The sequence below is a fragment of the Pongo pygmaeus genome, chromosome 11 (genome assembly GCF_028885625.2).
Source record: "Pongo pygmaeus isolate AG05252 chromosome 11, NHGRI_mPonPyg2-v2.0_pri, whole genome shotgun sequence".
Lineage (NCBI taxonomy): Eukaryota > Metazoa > Chordata > Mammalia > Primates > Hominidae > Pongo > Pongo pygmaeus.
This window is the reverse complement of record NC_072384.2, coordinates 32,400,496-32,422,617: the sequence shown is the minus strand read 5'-3', so window position 1 is coordinate 32,422,617 and position 22,122 is coordinate 32,400,496. Positions and strand designations below refer to the sequence as shown.

The following is a 22,122-nucleotide window of genomic DNA, read 5'->3' as shown; positions in this document are numbered from 1 at the left end:
ATTAAGTTATCCTCTCCATTCTTACATCAAAATCATATTTAAAATGTGTTTTCTTTCAAGATTAATGTATGATCTGCTTAGACACACATTTTTGAACTTTTTGAAATATCTATGATTATCTTTTATATGTAATGGTTATTAAAGACAAATGTTATACAGAGTTTATCAAAAGTAGCTGAAGTATATTAAACAATATAAGCTGTACAATTTTAGTTAGCCATATTTTATTTTTATATGGGACTTTTGAGTTTTTGAAGTGCCTTACCATACATTATTTCATCTATTATTCACAATGATACTATGAAATTGGCTTGGATGAGTTCACCGTCCCCAGTATACAGAGGAAACTGGCTTAAAGCAGTTAAGTTTTAAGTTAAGTGGCTTGTTCAAAACCACTTCTCTAGTAAATGATGTGGTACAAACTAAAAGCTGGTAGCATTATTTAATTTATTATATTTATTTTAAATATTTAAATATTTATATAAATGTTTTCCCATTCTATAATATAGCCTCTTAGTTCTTTCTCCATACTGTAGTCAGAATGAACTTTGCCAAATCTTAAATCATCTTCCTCACTTGATTAAACCCTCGGTAATGAGTCATCATTTTACCCAGGCTGCAGTCCCAAATCTGTCATGTCATGTTCATGGTCCTATGTGGTCTATCCCTTATTCTTTTCCACCTGCATCCCATGCCACTCCTGTCCCCTGGCTCACCAGCTTCCAGCCACACTGGGCTTCTCTTCTTCCCTCCCTCCACGACAAAGGACTTTGCACTTGCCGCTCCCTCTGCCTGCAGTTCTGGTCCCCTCTCTTCACCTGGTAGCACCTGGTCATCACAGAGGTCTCAGTTTCAATGTTTCTTTCTCAGAGGCCTTCCCCTGACCTACCAAACAAAATCAGTTTCCGTCACTTTCACCTTTCAGCAAACTCTTAATTAACAATCAATTTATACTGCTGTATTTATCTGTGTGATGTTTATTTAGCACCAGCCCTCTCCATTAGTCTGTAAGTCTAATGAAGCCAGGAACCATGTCCATTTGACTCGTTGTTGGTTTCCATCTCTAGTTCAGTGTTTGGCACATAGCAGCTACTCAGTAAACATTTGTGGGCCAAGTAAGTAAACGACTCCATGTTGGGGGTACATAGCTGCTTTTACACGCACAGTTCTCTATTAAATTAGGGAATTATCAGAATCTATATAGATTTTGCGTCATTTCCTTGAAACATGCACGTAGAAAGGACCTTTTGATACTTTAATGATTTAAGCAAGTTTTACAAAATTACCAGGAGAAAAGGTCAGAAACATAGATTACCCAGGGAAGTGGAGGAATCTCCTGCATTTGAGGTTTAATCAGAGGATGGCTCATTTTGAGCTCTGTTGCTATGTGTAGGCTGTGAGGTATAGACAAGATCATTCTGTAGAACCAGGAGGAAATACCTGTCTTTCTCTTTGTATGTTTGATTCTTTGTCTAGAACTTAACTCTTTGCTCGTGTCCAAATAGGAAAAGTATTTTGGAATTCCACTCTTGATTCGGACTTCTTTTTCTCCACCATGGTGTCCAGTCAGCTCTGGTATAACATGTGTGTTACTGAAAATTACTGCACTCTGTAAAACCACACAATGAAAACCACAAAGCTTTTGGGGGAAACAGGACTATGGGAAAAATACTCAAAACTTTGTCAGTGACACACTAAAAACAAAAAGGTGGGAACCTAATACAATTGGTAGCCATGTGTTCAGTGGTTAAAAAATACATAAATACTACAATAAATATGGTGCTTTACCTTGAAAGAGTTTTTTGTGGAAGTGGATATCAACAGGGATGCAGTTCAGAAGTTACTGTGAAGTGGTGGAAGGAACGCTGTCTGAAATTGGAGGGGAAGGTGTAACGCCACATGTGGATAGTTGTGGCTCGTAATGCACAGGGTGGACTGAGGTCTGTTTGAAATATGTGTTTTATGTGTTTTGATGCAGTTCAACTGGGTGGAGTTTTCTGTGTTCACCTAATTTTTCTCATGAATGAAATCAGGCAATCGGCAAACCTAAGATTTGTGTCATGCTGAAATTTTTTCATAACATATCAGTTACTTTGGAACAAATTAGCACTTTTAAAAGAAATGTTACAGTAGAGCTGACAGTAGTAGGGGAAAAAAGTGGGAGACTTAGGGTCAGAAAAACTCAGTTCTAGCTCCAGAGCTGCTATTTCTAACTATGGAAACAGAGCAAGCTTCCTGCTTCTCTTTTCAGTCCCCTACCCTTATCTTTAGATGGAGGTGATAATAACCAGTATTGCTGAATTGTTCTGAAGACTGAATACAGTAATGAAGGTGGATACATTTTGTAAAATGTAAAATATTCTCCAGATTGAAGATATTTTTTTGCAGAGTTTGCTCATTTCGGAGTTAAGAGACAGCAGCTAATGAATAACATAGAGTTGAAAGTTAACCCACTCACAGCTTTTCTTCAGAAAAACAGGCAAACCTACCTTTTTACTAATAACAAAGCTCACCTCTGTAAAGGGAAAGAAGAGCCTGTTACTGGCAAGTTTTGTTGAACATGTGTGTAATGTCACTGCTTAGACGCAGCCTTTGAGCCGTTGTTTGTGTTCCTGGTGCAGCGATTTGAGAGCTTTGCTAAGAGAAGCCAAAGAGAAAGGGAAGAGGTGACGAACATGGAGCATCTTGCTCGAAGAACATAGGAGGAATTGAAAGGTTGTGATTGAGGAGCTTTGAAAATCGTCATGAGGCTCTCCTAGGCAGATGTCTTCAAGCCATCCCAGCTCAGTGGCTCTGCAGAAAGAGAGATGTTGCTATGGAAATGTGGTCCTGTCAGATTTGTAACCCAGATTTCCATGATATTGTCCTCTACTTATTGCTCTTCAGTACCTAGTGGCGTTGTGTAAATAACATCAACTGTTCTCCATCTCTCATTGCCTTTCACGCTTTCTGCTGTGAAAGATCCAGAGCCAACATTTGGGAGACAAATTAAAATTACTTTGGGGATAGATCAATTTATATCCAGAATATAGCGAATACAGAAAAAAAAATAGCCAATCTATTGATACTATATTTTTTCTATGTGTAGTCTGTTTTTAAATTTGGGTACAGGCCAGGCACGGTGGCTCACACCTATAATCCCAGCACTTTGGGAGGCCAAGGTGGGCAGATCACAAGGTCAGGAGATCAAGACCATCCTGGCTAACATCGAGAAACCGTGTCTCTACTAAAAATACAGAAAATTAGCCAGGCGTGGTTGAGGGTGCCTGTAGTCCCAGCTACTCTGGAGGCTGAGGCAGGAGAATAGTGTGAACCTGGGAGGCGGAGCTTGCAGTGAGCTGAGATCGCGCCACTGCACTCCAGTCTGGGCGACAGAGAGAGACTCTGTCTCCAAAAAAAAAAAAAAAAAAAAAGTTGGGTACAAATCTTTTTCATATTTAGTAGGTGTGGATTATTGTCAAGTTTTGATGGATTAATAGAAATACACCTCATTTGAAGGGAATATATTTTAGTAAAAAGCTTTTGCCCTCGTAGCCTTAATTCCTTAGAATTTTCTCTGTGTTACCAGGGTTTTTGTGTGTGTGTGTGTGTGTGTGCTTTTTTTCTTTCATGTTTTAAAAGGCATAAATAAATTGAAGAGAAAAGGTTATTCGTGTGGAAAAGGTTCTCTCATGATCATGTTTTTAGGACTCTTTAATATGTCAGTGAGTGAATCTATGGAGCATTCTTTACTTTTGAAGGAAGGAGGAATGCTGTTTTCTCTGCAAAACTTTACATTCTTTTTTTTTTTTTTTTTTTTTTGAGATGGAGTCTCGCTCTGTCACCCAGGCTGGAGTGCAGTGGCGTAATCTCGGCTCACTGCAACCTCCGCCTCCTGGGTTCAAGCAATTCACTGCCTCAGCCTCCCGAGTAGCTGGCATTATAGGCACCCGCCAACACACCTGGCTAATTTTTTTATTTTTAGTAGAGACGGGGTTTCACCATCTTGGCCAGGCTTGTCTTGAACTCCTGACCTCGTGATCCACCCGCGTCAGCCTCCCAAACTGCTGGGATTACAGGTGTGAACTTCACATGCTTCGTAGCATGCGCTTTTGAACTATTTAGCGTACATTCTTTTTTTTTTTTTTTTGGCCTGTTTCTGGAATCAAAGCACTATCTTCCAAATTCTGTAGTATTGGTGACTTGTCCATGTTTCTTTTAGTCTAATCAGTCAATAAAAAGAGGAATGTCAATTGTATATATAACCATAAAGAGTTTATTATAGTAAAATATATGTAACATGAAATTTGCCATTTTGACCATTTTTGTAAAGAGTTAACTTTAATTAACCCATTTATCTTCCACAACCACATTTTTCTTTCTTTCCAGCGCTTCCAGAATGTCATTTTCCAAAGTGACAGAATAAAGATTTGATTTTAATTTTGATTTTAGTTTTTCTGATTTCAGTAAAAGTAACTGATTATGGGAGTTAAAAGTAGACCATCAAAAATTCAGGCTTGAGTAAGCAAAAGGCCAGCTTCAGAATCAATAAGCAAATATATTTCCAGCAGTACCGCGTATTAGGTAATGTGCTAAAAATGTAAAATCTATCTGCACATAAGGCATCTTGAACAAATATTTATCTAGGTGGAGAATTATGATAAATTCACATGAAAAATAACAGTAGAAAAAGTAAAGACCTAAAAGGTGGTAAAGATAGTAGGCGATGTTGGAATTCAGGGAAGGGAGGAAATGCAGTGATGAGGGATAAGTTGTAGAGGACATGGCTTGCAGCTGAGCCCGGAAGGAACCCTAGGCTTTCAACTGAGAGACCTAGGGAGGTTTTCACGCTGGAACAAAGGTACAGAGGCAGGAGGATATGTAAGTATTTTTAGAGGATCAGGATTCACATCTAGATTCTAGTCTAATATTTCTTTCATGATCCTCAGAATGCCTTTTTTCTCATGAGTTAGAGCTGGAGAAAATCTGTCATTGCTATCACTTCCTATGAATATGCCACATGCGATGAATCATATTTAATCTATAGTGCATGGTACACAGTCATAGTATTTGGTTTATTTCAAAACAGAGGTCACTGTTTGTCTTCTTTCCTTTTAAGTATGTGTGTCCCTCATGATCAGACATTGCATGTATGGTTTTCATCATAGAGTGTATATCCTGTGTACAAAATGCTCAGTTTAGTAATAGCAGTAACAATAACAGCATGGCATGCTTTTTAAAAAAGGCAACAACAACAACAACAACAATACAAAAACAAAACAAAAAAGACATTAGTGTAGCTGACTCAGTGCTATCAGGAGGATCTGAGCTGTGTGCTTTTTACCAGTTCCAGGAATGAGTTTGTGCTGAACCATCAATTCTGTGTCATCCAGTTCTTCTTTCAATCCCTGATACCCGTTCGTGAGATGAGCTAGTTATCTAGGATTATAAAAACAGTGGGTGGCTTGGCCTAGTTTTATATCTGAAGACCTAACTGGACAAAATGAAAAACAGTTCTTGAGACTCACTCTCATCAGCTTCACATTCTAATTAACTTGAAATTTTCGGTCCTTCTATAAAAATAGTAATTTTCTCTTTCAAGGATATACCAGAGATGGAAGAGATGAAATAATTCTGAACAGGTAATAATCTTACTAATTATTATCTGACTTATTGTGCATTCAATAGTATTTTTGGGTCATAGTTCTTCACAGGATGCTCTCTGGGTTAGTGGAAATTATTCAAGTGTTAGAATTAAGTCACCTGGGACTCAAAATCTATTACCTTCTGGTTTATATGACCTTGCACAAATTACTTAGGTGTCTCTGATCCTTGGTTTCTTTGTCTATAACAAGAGATTAAGAATAGGACCTACTTCGTGGGGTTGTTCAAAGGATGAAATTCATATATATAAAGCTCAAGTTACCACTTGATAACCAGCTATTTCTTATTTTTGTCATAAACACCTTCCTAAAAGTCATTCCCTTTGTGTCTTTTATAGCATGAGAAGCTGATACATGAACTGGAAGAGGAGAGACACTTACGTCTTCAAAGCGAGAAGCGGTTGCAGGAGGTGACCCTAGAGTCTGAGCGCAACAGAATTCAGATGCGTGGCCTGCAGCAGCAGTTCTCCAGGTATTGTTCTTAGCTGAGCAGATTGCTTCCTGAGGTGCATCTCTCTCTGCACCAGTAACACCTTGGATTGAATGTCCATTGTGTAAGCTTCTGTTGTGTTTGATGAGCTAATTTACCAACCGTTTAGACCTTCTGTTCTGACTAAAGCATCCTATGGCATCCAGACCAATTTTCTGAAACTTTCCATTTGCACCTGACATGATCTTTATTGAAACTGATTGTCTTTTCTTTCCTGATGGCTTCCCTAAGGGTCTTCAAGTGAGTTGTGGTGGCTTTGCAGCCTGTAGGCTTGTCCTTTAAAAGGCCAGCCAAGAGGATGAGATTTCACTGGTCAGCGCAATCCTATTTTAAGACAAAGAGAGAGTATGTGACTCTAATGATTCAATAAACTCTTCCTCATTGCTTAGAGGAAACATTAAGGAGTAGTAAAAAAAAAAAAAAAAATCAGTGAGTTCATATCCTTAAAAAGATATCACTAGAACACTTGAATGTGGCCAGGCACAGTGGTTCACACCTGTAATTCCAGGACTTTGAAAGGCCAAGGTGGGCGGATCATTTGAGGTCAGGAGTTCAAGACCAGCCTGGCCAACATGGCAAAGCCCCATCTCTACTAAAAACACAAAAATTAGCCGGGCATGGTGGCAGGTGCCTGTATTCCCAGCTACTCGGGAGGCTGAGACAGGAGAATCACTTGAACCCAGGAGGTGGAGTTTGCAGTGAGCCGAGATTGCGCCACTGCACTCCAGGCTTGACAACAAAGCAAGATTCCATTACCAAAAAAAAAAAAAAGAGAGAGAGAGAGATCACTAGAATCTCTCTTTCAAAGAATTTGAAGGGAAGATTCTGAAAAAGTAGCTCCTAGATTTAATTCTAGCAGCTGGAATCTTTCAGTTTCCAATTATAGTTAATATGAAGGCAGGTGATGGTTCAAACTATTATGTTAAAATCCCTTCAATTCCATGGGAGGAATCCCCCAGAAAATTGTGCATTTACAGCCTTGGGACCAGTTATAGGCACCTTGTGAAGAACAATCTGCATTCATTTCTATACTTCACCATTTATAAAATCAGGAAAATAATTTGTTTCACTTTTCTCTCCTGAGATTATCCCAGGCAGTACCCATGTTTGAGAAGTTGCCCTAAAATCCTCATGAGAAAACTGTGTGGGTCTTGTCTTTAACTTTTCACCAGGATTTGGACAACACTGTGACTGGTGATAAATAATGTAGCTTTGTCATTATGAAGTTTTTGTAATGACAGCTTAATTTTTAGATGTGTTGCAGGGAGAGAACAAACATAGTTGAGCCTCCAGATAATTTACCTCATTATGGCCAATACTGTGTATGTGCTTCAACTTTGGTGTAGGAGTTCATGGAGGAACAGGACAAGAAGGATGGATGACTCCTGTGTGGTCAGCATTATAATTTAACACCCTGTTCAACTCCTCAAGCCCATGATAATACACAGGTGCTATAGAAAGGCACCAATCAATACTTTAATAAATGCATGTCCCACCCCTCATAGGCTATTACTTATATCACCTTATGCTCGATTTTTCATTCAGTTTGATGGCAACTCTCCCTTTGTGTCTCCTAACCAACTTAAAATAATAGATCCACCCCTCCAAAGTGAATTTAAAACAAGCACTGCTTGGTAATATTGTTTGTTTTAATGGCGCAGGAAAGGAGGAGGCAGATCTTGCTCTCCTTGCACTGTCTAATTGAGATGTCTCTATATTCAAGCTACTGATTTAGGTGGCAGGAGACACATGGCATAGTAAATTATATTCATATGATGCTGGGTCATCTGCTGTAAATCAGATGCCAATCCCCTACAGATTTAAGTTACACAAGAGCCAAGACTACATCCTAGGCTGAAAGAGAAGATAATTATGTGTACAATAAGTAGTGGTTGGTTTTTACATACTTCTTTTGTGAAAGATTTTTATCCTATTATAATTAGTTTTCTCGTGTAAAGCATCATTGAAACTGAAAAGTTCAAGTCCAGTTACAGCCAGAGAACTAATGTAAATCAGTAAAAGACATGAGGGGAAAAGCATATGTAACAGATAATTACACAATAATTTGAGTAGACCTACTGAACCATTTCTGATGGCCTTTCACAGTTTAAACTTTGGTTTTTAAGATATTTCTAGTTATGTTTAAATAATCTTATTAAGTATTTGAAACATTCTCAATATTATAGAATAAGCCTTTATTGCATCACCCTTGGACCAGGTTAACATCCAACATGGTCATCTAAATAATTTCCATAACATAAATTATTCTATTGAATTAGAAACCTTTATATTCATAATTTTCTTCTTTTTTTCTCTTGGGTCGATGAGTTCATTTTGTGCGTGATGTTATCTGGGATGTGGAATTACTTTTGAACATTGTTCATGGGCTGAGGTTACTTTTAAAAACTAAGCTAATAACCACTTTCTCAAAGAATGTGGTGTGGCTTAAAATAAAAGGTAGATTTACAATAGGGCTGATAAAATAAAAACAAAATAAGCTCATGAAAGGAGAATGTGGCAAGTTATCACCTTCACATAGCCCAACAAGTTTTCTGAGTATGAGCATGTAATTTAGCTCTAAGATTCCTGGCAGACAAGGTCAAAAGAAAAAAAAAACAAGTAATATGTAATTATTATCTCATGGCCAAAGGCTACTACTCCTTAAAGAGAGGAATATTATCTCTGTTAATAAATTTGTAATACAATGTATCACATAGAACACTTTATAGAAGACACTGAAGGATACAGTAGACGTGGCCCAAAATGGTGCAAATTAGGATTAATTCTTGCAAGGGCTGCTGCTTTCACTATGTCACTTATATCTGGAAAGTTAAGCTGTTTTTCAATTTCCTAATATATGGAATAAGAATGCTGGGTCATGTCTAAGAGATCACAAGTGAAATAGGAACTACTCTGGTACTCTGGTGCTTAAAGTTCTCAGGGCAACCATTCTACTTCAGATTCATGGGAATCTCCAGATATATACATGTGCTTTTCTAATACTATGAATGTGGGAAACAGAGGCATAAGATGCTGACGCCTGGCCTGGGCTGGGTGACGTGTTTTACCGGTATGTTTGACGGCCTTGTAGGCATGGGAGCCTCTAAACAGTAGTTATGGGATTCCCAGTCTCAGCTTCAGTAACAGGGTGAGGCAATGGAGGGAGAAGCGGAGAATGAAGTTAGATGCTGGGACAGTTAGGTACACGTGGGAAGTAGAGTTCAGGTGTCAGGATGAGTGATTCAGGAGAGGTGGTCCATGGCTTAATTTTATGCAGTTTCAGCTGTGTGATGAGCCTGATGGCTTGAAGGCAACAGGCAAGCCTGAACATTTGTGATTGTCTCTATTAATGAGTAATGGGATCACTGAGGTGATAAAAATCTATACAAATGCTTGAATGAGTAGTTTTTTTTTTTTTGTATCACCACCAAACCTTCAGCCACAATCCCTTCTTCCCTCTTGACCTCTGATTAGGCTATAATGATCAGAAATGGTCCAAAGTTTAGGCAATAAAAAAAGTTGGATATGCCGCCAGAGGTTACCTAATCAGCTCTAAGCTCATAAATCAGAAATTGCCTGCAACGAGGGTGATTCAGACAGGCATAACAAACTTGGTTCAGACCATTTACATTCTTTAATGTAAATATGGATAAAAAAAGGTACTTGCAAATTAAGCCTTCTTCACAGTTGAGAGAGCACTTCAATAAGGTAGTAGTTAGAGGCAGGTGGTGATACCTTAGGGCTGCCACTTTATCTTATTATTTGGCGATATACATCAAAGGTGCTTTCCAGATGTGAAAGTGATTATTTAACCCATTGTCTGTGTGGCTGGGCGTATTTTATGAGGGATTAGCTTTGTAACTATCTAAAATTTCAGATTCTTCCCACTCTCCCCACTCCTCTAACCGCTTGTTTGAATTGTGGTTGTCCAGACAGCCAAGGTGAATGCTGTAGATGAGACTATGGAACTGCCTTCCCTTGTATGTAAAGACAATCACTGTTTGGACCCCTGGATTTATTATCCCTGTTGAGGTAATGAAGTGTTTGTGTATCAGTTAGATTCACCTAGAGGAGCACTTTCAGGAATATTGTCTGCAAGTTAGGGTGGGGTACGTTGAGTTGAAATAACAGTGATTTACGAAAAAATAAAGGTAGAGTAATGGGATCACTGAGGTGATAAAGTGAGGAGATAAGCAACTCTACAGAGTACTGATTTCATATATGTAATTGTGCATGTCATGCATGATTTGCATAGGTATCTCTGTTGGTCCCTTTGGAAATAATCTAATCAATTTGTAGGTGATGATGATGATTATTATTATTGAGACAGGGTCTGGCTCAGGTTCCCCAGGCTGGAGTGCAGTGGTGCAGCCTCACCTCGCTGCAGCCTACACCTCCTGGGCTCAAACCATCCTCCCACCTCAGCCTCCCAAGTAGCTGGGACTACAGGTGTGTGTCACCACGCCTGGCTAATTTTTGTAATTGTGGTAGACGTAGTTTTACCATGTTGCCCAGGCTGGTCTCAAACTCCTGGGCTCAAGTGAGCCTCACACCTCAGCCTCCCAAAGTGCTGGTGAGCCACCAAGCCAGGCCCAGTTTGTAGATTAGTAATGAAAGCTGCTGTTTTCAACAGGAAACAAACACTTTTATTGTGTGCCTAGTAATCCCTCTTTTTTTAATCCACTTTTATTATGTGCTCTCAAGAAAAAGTAGAATTCAGATAGAGAAGTCTTATGTATATATATGAACAAAACACCGTATTTATAGCTTAGCTGTAAATAAAGGGCACTTCTGTCCAGATTCAGAACAGCCAGACTTCATACTTGTTAATGGTTTATTATGCTGAGGCATGAATAGTCAGGTGAAATTAAAGATTGCATAGTGACAACAGTAATACTACACATTTTATTGTGTCACAGCTCTGTGCTGCAGCATGTTTGAAGATTTAAATTAAAATTGGTCTGGCAGATTTAGCACCTGGCAGATATAATCTGTAAATGTTCTTAGCAAACCATATTACAACCCAAGTATCAGGAATCAAGATACTTGATTTCAGGCCTCTTCAGCCTTGAAATGTTCCGTGTGTGTTTACACCAGTCATTGTACCTCTAAATAAGGGGGAATAATTAAGGTTTGCCACTCATATTTGACCAGGATAGTTAAAAATCACCCACATGGAGCTCAAGCTTTCACTCCCTTCCTTCAGGATTTCTCTGCACCTGTTCTGACCTTCTCCCTTGGCACCGTCATCCACTGCCTTGAAGCTATTTCTTTGCTTACTGTAATGGGGATTCTCCTATCACAGTTGATTGCTGTGCTTAAGTGCAGTCTGCTGCATGCTGAACTTCAAGGAGTCGTAAATGGAGATGGTTTTACCGCTTAACTCGTTCGTTCATTGCTGTTCACATTATCGGCTCTCAGAGACTTTATGGAATCCTAGGGTTCATTTTCTGCTGCCCATTTGGAAGCTGTAGGCACCTGGCATAGAAGTGTGTGTTGAAGAGGATAATATGCCCTTAAATGTTCTACCCATGTACTCCCTTCTGCTTCTGTATCTGTCTGGTACATTAAAAGAACATTTTCTCTGCATCTTTAGAAGGAGGAAAATGTAACAAGGTGAGAAAAGCTGTCAATTGACCTTTGGACAAGCATCAGCACAGAGCTCTTCTCCTCCTCTTCTGCACTTGTTCCCATGTCTGACTGTTCGTCAACTTTAACCTGTCTCAGAGGCCGGCTCTCCTGAGTGCCTTGTTCCTCCTGATGAATACAGAGGGCAATTTTCTGTTGATTTGGAATTGCTATTTCCACATCATCAGCAATATTTCTGCCTGAGACTTTTCATAAAAATTGGGGTCTCTCATCTGCTGCTCTATGTAAATCTACCAGAAGTTGAACATGGTAAAGCAACATTGGTTCAAGGATAAATTTTCTTCAAATTACAACAAATGGAAGAAAAGATTTTAAATGACCTCTTTTAAAATGCCTGGATAACATAATCTGGATCATATTTTGATGTCAGAAGTTTATATCTTAGCGATCTAGCGTGTAAGCTCTCCCTTAAGCAACGCAAAGGAAAGCCAAAACGAATTATGTAGCAAACTGGAAAGAAAGGCTGTTTTCGGCTCCTTGGGCAAATACTAACTTACTGAAAGCTGAACATTACTTATTTTGTATTTCTCTTTCTGCCTAATAAATGATGAGATGGTCACATGTTTCTTCTTAATTTTTTTAAAGAGCTATATGTTTTTGAGTAGACAACGTGAAAGTTATGTTGCCCATTATTCATCCCTGTAGAGAAAACAGTATTAATACGGAGTATAGTTCCAATTTCGTTGCAAAGAGCACTATCCTATTTAATGGGTTGTCCAGGACCTGGTGTCAGTGTACCTCTAAGTAGCTTAATAACTCTGGTTAAGTAATTTGACCCTTTTGGGTCTCAATTTGCTCATCTGTAAAATGAGTAAATTCAATTGCATGATAGTTTTATAATGCTTTTTATGCTTTTTAAAAGGCCCTGCATTAGAAATGAAATGCACTTATTTATTGGGTGAAGTAATAATTTCGCATTTGTAACCAGGCCTTCTTGAAGTATCTAACAATGAGTTTTATGTTGAGGTCTTGGAGGAGACTGTCTTATTGTCCATGCTGTAATCACAGGGAGGCTCTGTGGGACTGGGTTTTGGCCACGTCTATTTTGGTTACTTGACTCTGGAGAAGTTGAGATTAGAAAACTGCCAAGCCTAGATGAAAAATTTCTGTCGGAAACAGCCAAAATTAAATACTGGGGAACTTGACCGGCAAAAGGAAGTTAAGATACTCTGCTGTGAACATATAACCAAGATTGCTCTTGGCTCTGATGTTGTCCACTTTAAGATTTATTTGTATTCGTTTGGTAAAAAGTCTAAACAGAGAGAACTTTATGACAAGCAGAATTGTTTTCACTTTTTAACAATTTCTCTGAAGAAAGAGCCATCAATAAAAATACCAATGATTTAGTCTCTCCTCTAAATATGTTTTAATAACATACTATAACTTCTAATACATTACTGTCCCTACTCCAACACATTTTTTCCTGTAAGAAAATGTGTGAGATATAGAATAATGTTTTAAAACTGAAAATTAAATTGATTTCTACTTTCAAGAATAAATTTTATTTTTTGGTGCGGTTTATAGATGGGAATTGAACAGTGAGAACACATGGACACAGGAAGGGGAACATCACACTCTGAGGACTGTTGTGGGGTGTGGGGTGGGGGGAGGGATAGCATTAGGAGATATACCTAATGCTAAATGGCGAGTTAATGGGTGCAGCACACCAGTATGGCACATGTATGCATATGTAACTAACCTGCACATTGTGCACATGTACCCTAAAACTTAAAGTATTATAATAATAATAATAATAATAATAATAATAAAGAAAAAAAAAGAAAATCCACTTTTCTTACGTTTATAGTTTAGATAAGTTTGGACAAGCATTGACCCTCATGTAACTACCACCACAGTTAAAATACAAAATATTTTCATGTCCTGGACCAGTTCTCTCCCTCCCTCTTTGTTCTCATTTCCCTCCCAAGCCGCTGGTAACTACTAGTCTTATTTCTCTCCCTGTAGTTTTGCCTTTTCCAGAAAGGCTTATAAATGACGAAGTCATAAAGTATGGAACTTTTTGGTCTGGCTTCTTTGACTTCATGTGATTCTTTTGAGACGTGTCCATGTTTTTGCAAAAATCAGTAGTTCATTTTTTGTTCTTGAATAGTATTGTGTTATATAGATATACTACTATATGTTTATTCATTCACCTGTTGATAGACATTTGGATTCCCTCCCATTTTGAGTGAATGTGATTAAAGCTGCTGTCAACATTCATGTTCAGGTCTTAGAGTGTTTACCTCTTGGGCAGATAACTAGGGTGGGACCACAGAGCCATATAGTAAGCATTTGTTTAATTCCATAAGGAACTGCCAAACTGTTTTCCAAATTATCTGAGCCTTTTTGCATTTCTGCTAGCAATGTAGCAATGTATAGGAGTTCTAGTTGCTTCATATCCATACATGCTTCTTCAAAAATAAAACATAGACACAGGAAGCCACACAAAATAAATAAATGTCTGGCTTAAGGAATAATTCTAAGGTGAATGGCTTTGTAACCAACGCTAGGTCAAGAAAGGAGACTCTGCCAGCCACCCAAAATCCCATCTGGGTGCCTCTTCTCAGCCTCAACCTTTATCTTTTTCCAATAAGCTATTAGTCTGACTTTATAGCAATAACCTTCCTGTGTTTTTAATAGTTTCGTCATTTAATGTGCATCCCCAAACCCTTCAGTTTAGTCTTGTGCATCTGTTAAAAAAACAACTGGATATATCTTTTAAGTTTCTTTGAACCTACAGGTTACTGTCCATCCCTTCCTTTTCCTTCATATTTTATGCATTAAAGACCTAGAATATTTGACCTGTAGAGCTTCCTACAGTCTAAGTTTTGTTGATTACTGTACTTGGGACTGGGCACCATGTTCTTCTGGCATCGGTATTTTCTGCAAATTGGCAGCTATTTTCATACATTGCTCCTAATAATGATCCAAATAAAGAGTTAAAGGTTGCTGCCTATCCAAGGGACAGATATTGTTTGTACTCCTGTTCCTCTCTTATACTACCACGAATAACCTTTGCCATCATAAACATTAAATAAATATTTGTTGATTGGAGAATGAATGAATGAATGAATATCTTCACTAAAGTAGAAAGATGCAGCGAGTGTTCTACTAGACTTAGATTAAGCATGTAGAAGAATTTTACAGATAGTGTGTTTATGACAGAAATTTGCTTCCAAGAGAGGTTGTAGAATGGCCATTTCTGGGGATCTTTAAAATTTTGATAATAGTCATCATTCTTAGAGTTATAAACTGTGATGGCCTGGGAGGATGAAGACCTGATTTCTCATCTCTGGGCTTCTGTGATGGAGTGCTCACCTATAAAAGATGAGTTGCCTGTTTCAGAATACTCTTTGCAGAATTCTTTCTGCAGGGCACTAAATGGAATTTGGTGCATTGAAAGTTTACTTCCCATAGGCTAAAGTTTACTTTCCGAGAGTCTTTTATGGCTCTCAGATAACATTTATACCAATCTCTCTAAGGTTTGCATATGGGGCAGAGGCAGAGGCAGCAGTCCCGGTAGTATAGATTGTTGTTCTGATTACCTTTTTGGTCCATAGGCAGTGCATTTAATGAACACTGTTCCTGCAGAGTGTAAGTCTAAGTGCTAACTGTAAATAGTTGAAACCGTTCTTTGGGATCCTTTATTTAATTTGTGAGAAATAATTCTGTTAAGATGATCCTTGTTTATAAATGTCTACATCTGTTGCTAACAAACAGCCTCAAGCTTTTAAGAATGTTTCTTGAGAATAAAGCAGAGAATTAGCTATGCTGAAGCTATGAGGTTCTGACAAAAGAAATGTGTTGTAGTTTTCATTAAACTGTGTTTCAGAATTCTTTGCACATTTCTCCTGACCAAAGGTTTTCACCTGTCGTTTACAGGAGTAACAATTGACAGCATGCATTTTCTCAAGACAGAAATATACATTTCTTTTTCCTTGTTTATTTTCTATAACCGCTTTAAGAAGTTGTGTTTTATAATAAGCATTTTAATTAATATTGATATCCCCATGGTCACAGAAATGACAGTACTTTTTACTTTTATATTTTATCATTTCCAAAATCATTCCCTATGTTATTTCATTCCTCATTATAACCTTACATATGATAGGGAGAGCATATTATATGATATTGAAGCATATATATTAATAATAATAAATATTATATTGAAGCTTAAAAAATGAAGTAACTTGCTTATGATCACATGGCTATGTGGACCCCAACCCGGAACTCAGGGCTTCCGACTTCTGGTCACACACTCTTTCTGCTCCGTCGTTTATTTGTTTTGTAGTTTATAATCTGTAATGGAAAGTGGAGCTTTTTAAAATTTATTGATAGATAATAGGTGTACATAATTTTGGAGTACAAGTGATCTTTTGATACATTCATATAATTTGAAAATATGAAATTAGTGGTATTGGGATTTCCACCACCTTAAATATTTATCTTTTGCTAGAAACATTCAAATTATTCTCTTCTAGCTATTTTGAAATATACAATAGATTGTTTTAAACTATATTTACCCTACTGATCTAAGCAATTGTATTTCATGCAGAATTCAGCCTTGCTCATAGATTGACATGCTCTGCCACTTACAGTATTTCTTAAACTTAATTATTATCACCCTGCTGAGGTTGCACCTAAGATACTCTTGGGCCAGAGGGATAGATACAATTATATCAAATTAAAAGACAAACTGGGCCAGGCATGGTGGCTCATGTCTGTAATCCCAGCACTTTGGGAGGCCGAGACGAGTGGATCATCTGAGGTCAGGAGTTTGAGACCAGCCTGACCAACATGGTGAAACCCCCTCTCTACTAAAAACTACAAAAATTAGCTGGCATAGTGGCAGTCACCTGTAATTCCAGCTACTCAGGAGGCCGAGGCAGGAGAAGAATCACTTGAACCCAGGAGGCGGAGGTTGCAGTGAGCTGAGATTGCACCATTGCACTCCAGCCTGGGCAACAGAGAGAGACTCCGTCTCAAAAAGAAACAAACAACAACAACAACAAAAAACTGGGCAACCACCATTTTTCTGTTTCAAAGTTTGTAAGGAAGGTTGAATGTTTGTGTCATTAGTGCCTCTTTTATGGTGTCTGCTTGCTTAGTATATTTTCCCATTATATTTTCAAACCACTTGTGCTGATGATTGAGTCAGTGTTTCCAAATACATAGACCAGAATCAAGTTATAGTTGCATTTGTGACATGGACTGTGTAGCCATTGAATTTAGTTAAGATGGCCCAAATTTTCCCTTTGCTGTTGGCTTTGACAATATGTGTTTAGCTAACAAAATCCAGCTCCGAATTCACCATCTCCCTGATGCCTTTTATAATGTTCTGCTTTACTCACTTGATTACAGACTTTTATCACAAAGTTATATTTTTTTCTTGCTAGCATTTTGCACTTGCATATTGTATCTTCCCTTTGTGAAATGTAAGCTGCTTATGATTTTAGTCTGGCACATAGTAGGTGCACAATAAATGGTGAAGTAAATGAATAAAGTGTTATTTCTGATGGAACTTGCTGCTGTTTGAATCTACCATTTAATAACCCTCACTGTGGATAGTATTTGGCCAACTTGGTCCATCATATTGAGATTTTAAAAAATCTAATTTATATTATTTCTATTGAATTTTAAAATAAAATTTCCACTTAGGTAATGTTGTATAAAGAATAACTTTTTTTTGCAGATACTAGTAAACCTAAAGTATGATAATTAAAAAAAATTGGTTTGGCTGTATGCTAAGCAAGGTGTGGAGACACAGAAATAAGTAAGCCATATCCCTTGTTGCCAAGGATCTTAGGGTAAAAAAAGAGTTACATGTGAAAATAACTAAGGTTAGGATCAAATATTTGCTATAAGACAGGGAGAAAAAAATGATAGATGAAAAACTCTGCCAGCCAGAAATGGATTCATTTGAAATGAGTATTGAAGCATGTGCAGGTGAAGAGGGTTTAATAGAGAACTGAAGGAAGGGCATTTTAGGTTCAGAGAACAGAATACAAAGACAGACCTGATGGTATGGGTACTCACAATGCATGTTGCCGAAGCTCAGTTCCTTGAAGGCCTTTATCTCAGCAAACTCAGCTTGGAATCTGCCTGCATCATTCCCTTGCATCTTGGGCAGTGGAAGAATGCCCGACCTACCTTTGCAGTGTGAGTCTTATGAATATCTCAATCACGAAGTCAATCTTACTTTGAACTCTTTTCCTGAAGCCCAGCTGTCACCTTTGATGTCAGAAACACTTTAAGAATTGATTTCTGTTCCCTCAGTAATTCACATTATTGTCAAGAGAGTCCCCAGTGAAGTAGTAATATATTTAGTGTACTTCCAATACGCATGACACATAGAACACTTACAAGTCTATTGCCTTTTCAGAAACAATCACCAAAACACATGATATGTTATCAGGAAATATCCTACAGGTCTAATAGATTGGAATGACTATGAGATTCTGCAGACCCAGACTTTCTAAGCAGCCTCTCTTGAGTAAAGAATTGAGTAGTGGGGTAGTAAGGCTGTAGTTACTGCCTCAGTGCACCCAAACCCCAGTTCAGGAAAGGCCGGGACTTTGGAGATTACACTGACAGTGAGAACATCCATCATTTAATGAAATCTGGAGAGGTGAAGGACTAAGTCTCAGTGCATGAGGAAAGAACTCTTAGATGTGAAAAGCAGCAACTTGAAAGTAACATGAAATACGTGAGATTCAAACAGTTATCTCATTTATTTTTTATTAACACTTAAGGAGAATTACCAAGTGCCAGCATCATTTTAGGTACCAGGGTTATAACAGTGAAATGAAACAAATAAACATCCCTTCCTTTTAGACGAACTATTTCATGTAATTTTCATATAATATTTCATGTAATTTAATTCTTAAAACAGTCCTCTATGGAAGATATTCTTAGCATCACTCCTTTACAGATGAAGAAACTGAGGCTCCCATGAGTTAAATAACTTGCCCATCTTCATACTGTTTGGATGTATCATAGCTGGTGTTTGAACTCAGATACTATAGGTCTTAACCATTATTCATACTGTCTTCCATTTATGTTGCCTACAAAAGAACAAGTGAGCTAATATTATTGAGCATTGGCCTTGTACCAGTTGTGTTTCTGCATGCTTTAAACAAATAATCAAATAATCTTATTGATTATAGACCAGTGAGGAACTATTAGCATCCATATTTGATAAATAAAGAAAACAAAGCCCAGAAAGGTTAAGCAATTTGCAAAGGTCACACAGCCACTAATGACTGAATCAGGATTTAAGTAAGGTCTGTCTGTCGCTTAAGGATTTTCTTCCTGTTGTACACTACAAAAATTAATATATATTAAGCTTCTCAAAAATTTAGTGTTTGCATCAATGCAGTGTTTATGTTTGGAGCAATTATATAGTTTTAGATATATACCATTTTACTAAAGTTTTTTCTTCCAGTGTCTTTGAGAATATATCAGTGTATTTATTAATTGCTTGAGGTATGTTCTGCATGACTGACAAATTTTTCTTATTTTGCATAAGTTACAAAAAATTATGTTAGACATATATATTCAAGTTCATTCTAAAACTTATAAAACTTCATAATAATTAAGTTCAAACATCAATATGTCCTCTTCCAGAATTACTTGATTAATGAACCCTTAACAATTGGAGAAATTGATCTTCAGTTAAATTTGAAGTGAATGGTAGATGTAAATATGGTGATTTAGAGAGTTCAACATCATTTCCATGGCACTACTTTACAAAAAATATTTATCTAGAGTTCCTCATTTTCAATATTTCAATCTCGTTTTCATATAAAACAAAATAATCAATCATCGGACAAAGCAAATCACCAATCTCCATACCAGGTTGAGAAGGGTGTGTGTGTGTGTGTGTGTGTGTGTGTGTGTGAACACTATATATACACACACACACACACACATATACTTCAATTTACCTTCAAATAAATGGAATTTGTACATGTGTGGATGTCCACAAATGTAAACAAACATGCAGAAAGAGATGTATTTGGAAGAATGATGTAAGTCTTAAAAAGTTGTTAACTTTAAATAGAAAGAGAGAAGATGGGATGGGACAAGAATAGAAGCTAAATTTCTCTCAATAAACCTTGTTTTGAGGATTTGACTTTATAAATACATACATGTTTAATAAAATTCTAACGTAACATCTAATTATAAAATTCCCCCAGATTGAAAGCAAAACCAGTAAATCTAACTGCAATTGTAGTTGATGGCACATCTACAGAGTGAACAATCATTTGAAGTGACTTGAAAACAGATGCTTGTACATTTGTAGTGGGATCTATATTCATGACAAAAACCCACAAAATATCGTTGCTTTTAGTGGTCATATTTTTAGAGGTAGTGTTGTTTTTGTCATAGCAGTCTGAGGCTGTTGTTAAAATGTCCAGGATCCAATTTGAAAAGTCTTCCACCAATCAAAAACAGCTCAATTCATGCATCAATAAGAATACTAACTGCAGTGTGTTAAAGCCTGTCAGCTTTTGTTTAAATCCTTTCACTTATAATAATACAAAACAACCCCAAGAAAACCTTTAGAGGATTCTAGGAAACCAGCTTTTTATTTTCAAAACTGATAAACAATGAGAAAGAAGCATTCTGTCTTTAAGAACTGTTACTAAATCATCCTCAGTGGAGAGAAGCTTCCTTTTGTAAGATATTTTAGCTAATAAATGGAGAAAGGAGAATATAATTAGAAGCTGTTTTGCAATTTTTAATGAAATAGTGCATCAGAAATAGTGCTAACATACCAGAGAGAGACATTTATACATCTTGTGTCTCTTGATGGAAATACCCAAAACTATCTATGAAGCAACCTTGCCAAAAAAATGAACCTTGAATCTCATCAAGCCTGTAGATATAATGAAAAATTTACAGGAAACACTATAAGACTAGGTTCTGCAAAATCCAAACTATGAGAAATTCTACGGAACAAATGACCTGTTTTTTTCAACAAATAGAGTACAAGGAAGAAAAAAAGAGGTGGGGAGAAAACCTATAGATCAAGAATAGTGTTGCAAGACATTGGGTGGACCCTATTTGGATCCTGATTTGAAAATACTGCAAAAAAGAAAACAAATGAGACAATCTGAAAATATGGTTGGAAGATTTGTCTACTCCCTGAATATTTGATATAGTTCATGTTTTTAGGTGTGATAACATATGGCTATGTTTTTTAAAAGACATATTTAAAAGACGTACCTATCCATACTGACATAAATATGGCTGAAAAGATATGCTTGTGTGATGTAATTTAAATAATTTGGAGGGAGGATCGGGGTTAATGTTGAAACTCAATTGGCTTTGAGTTGGTTATAATCAAGCATGTGAGCATTTCTTACACTGGAACCTTTACTTTTGCAGATGTTTGTAATGTTTTATGAAAATAAAAGAAGAGAATACCTCTGAGACATGCTGCTTTCTTATAGATTATTAGTTGCAATCTTAGTTTTGCTGGAGAAATTAACAGAACTTAATACAATTACTCTTACTTGCAAGTCTATAATTTTCTAAACCTAACTCTGATGCAGCCCTACCCCTAATATTTACAAGGCCTAGAACAAGAGTATATAAATGGCAGCCCACATTCTACGGGTCTAAATATATACAAGTTATAAACCAAGTCAGCAAAATAAAATGCTAAGTAAAATGTGTTCTCCTTGGTGAATGTATCTTCATCACGACCTGGAAGGCCGAATCAAGCATGGAATTCTCAGAGTCCTTGGAGTTCCATTTTGGCCCATTTGGTACAGGGGCAGCCAATTCCTAACACCCAGCTTGCAGCCCAGTGGTTTGGTTGGCTCCCTTTCTTCTCTCACCCCCAGCTCCATGTTCCCATTACCACTAAGGGCCTGGGGTGCACATGCGTGTGCACCCTAGCTGTCATGTCTATACTCTGTCCACATCCCATGCCTGCTGCCAGCATTTGGCTACTTTTTGGATCTTGGGTGTGCACACAGCCCCAGCAGGTCCTGGAAGCAGGCTCGGGCCCATTTGGAAAGAAATTCCTGGTTCAGCATACCCTGAACATCATGAGGCAGAGGGGAGGCACAGACTCTGCAGGGGCATCACCCCATGATGCAGGGAAACCCACACATGGTGGAAGGGGATGGCTAGAGGAGGCTCAGAGTGAAGTCCCCTGAATCTCAGGGCCTGGAGCTTGGCATTTTGCGCGTGGGTATAGGAGAGACAGTACCGTTAGGTGAAATTTTCCAATTCTTACAAGAAACCCCTCCCTAATCGTGTTCACATGGTTTGACGTTTTAAAATGCTTTTGACATTTGGCTTTTGCAAATATTAATAACAGTTTAG

The 22,122-nt window shown here is 37.6% G+C and overlaps 1 protein-coding gene across 9 annotated transcripts in view; it reads left to right on the top strand.

The window, feature by feature from the left end:
• NCKAP5 (NCK associated protein 5) overlaps positions 1–22,122 on the top strand; it is a 996,626-nt gene that overhangs the window by 536,074 nt on the left and 438,430 nt on the right. For all 9 annotated transcript variants that reach the window (XM_063647383.1, XM_063647384.1, XM_063647388.1 and 6 more), the window contains one exon: positions 5,981–6,114. In XM_063647383.1, coding sequence (XP_063503453.1) covers positions 5,981–6,114 — 134 coding nt within the window. The remainder of the gene's footprint in view (positions 1–5,980; positions 6,115–22,122) is intronic.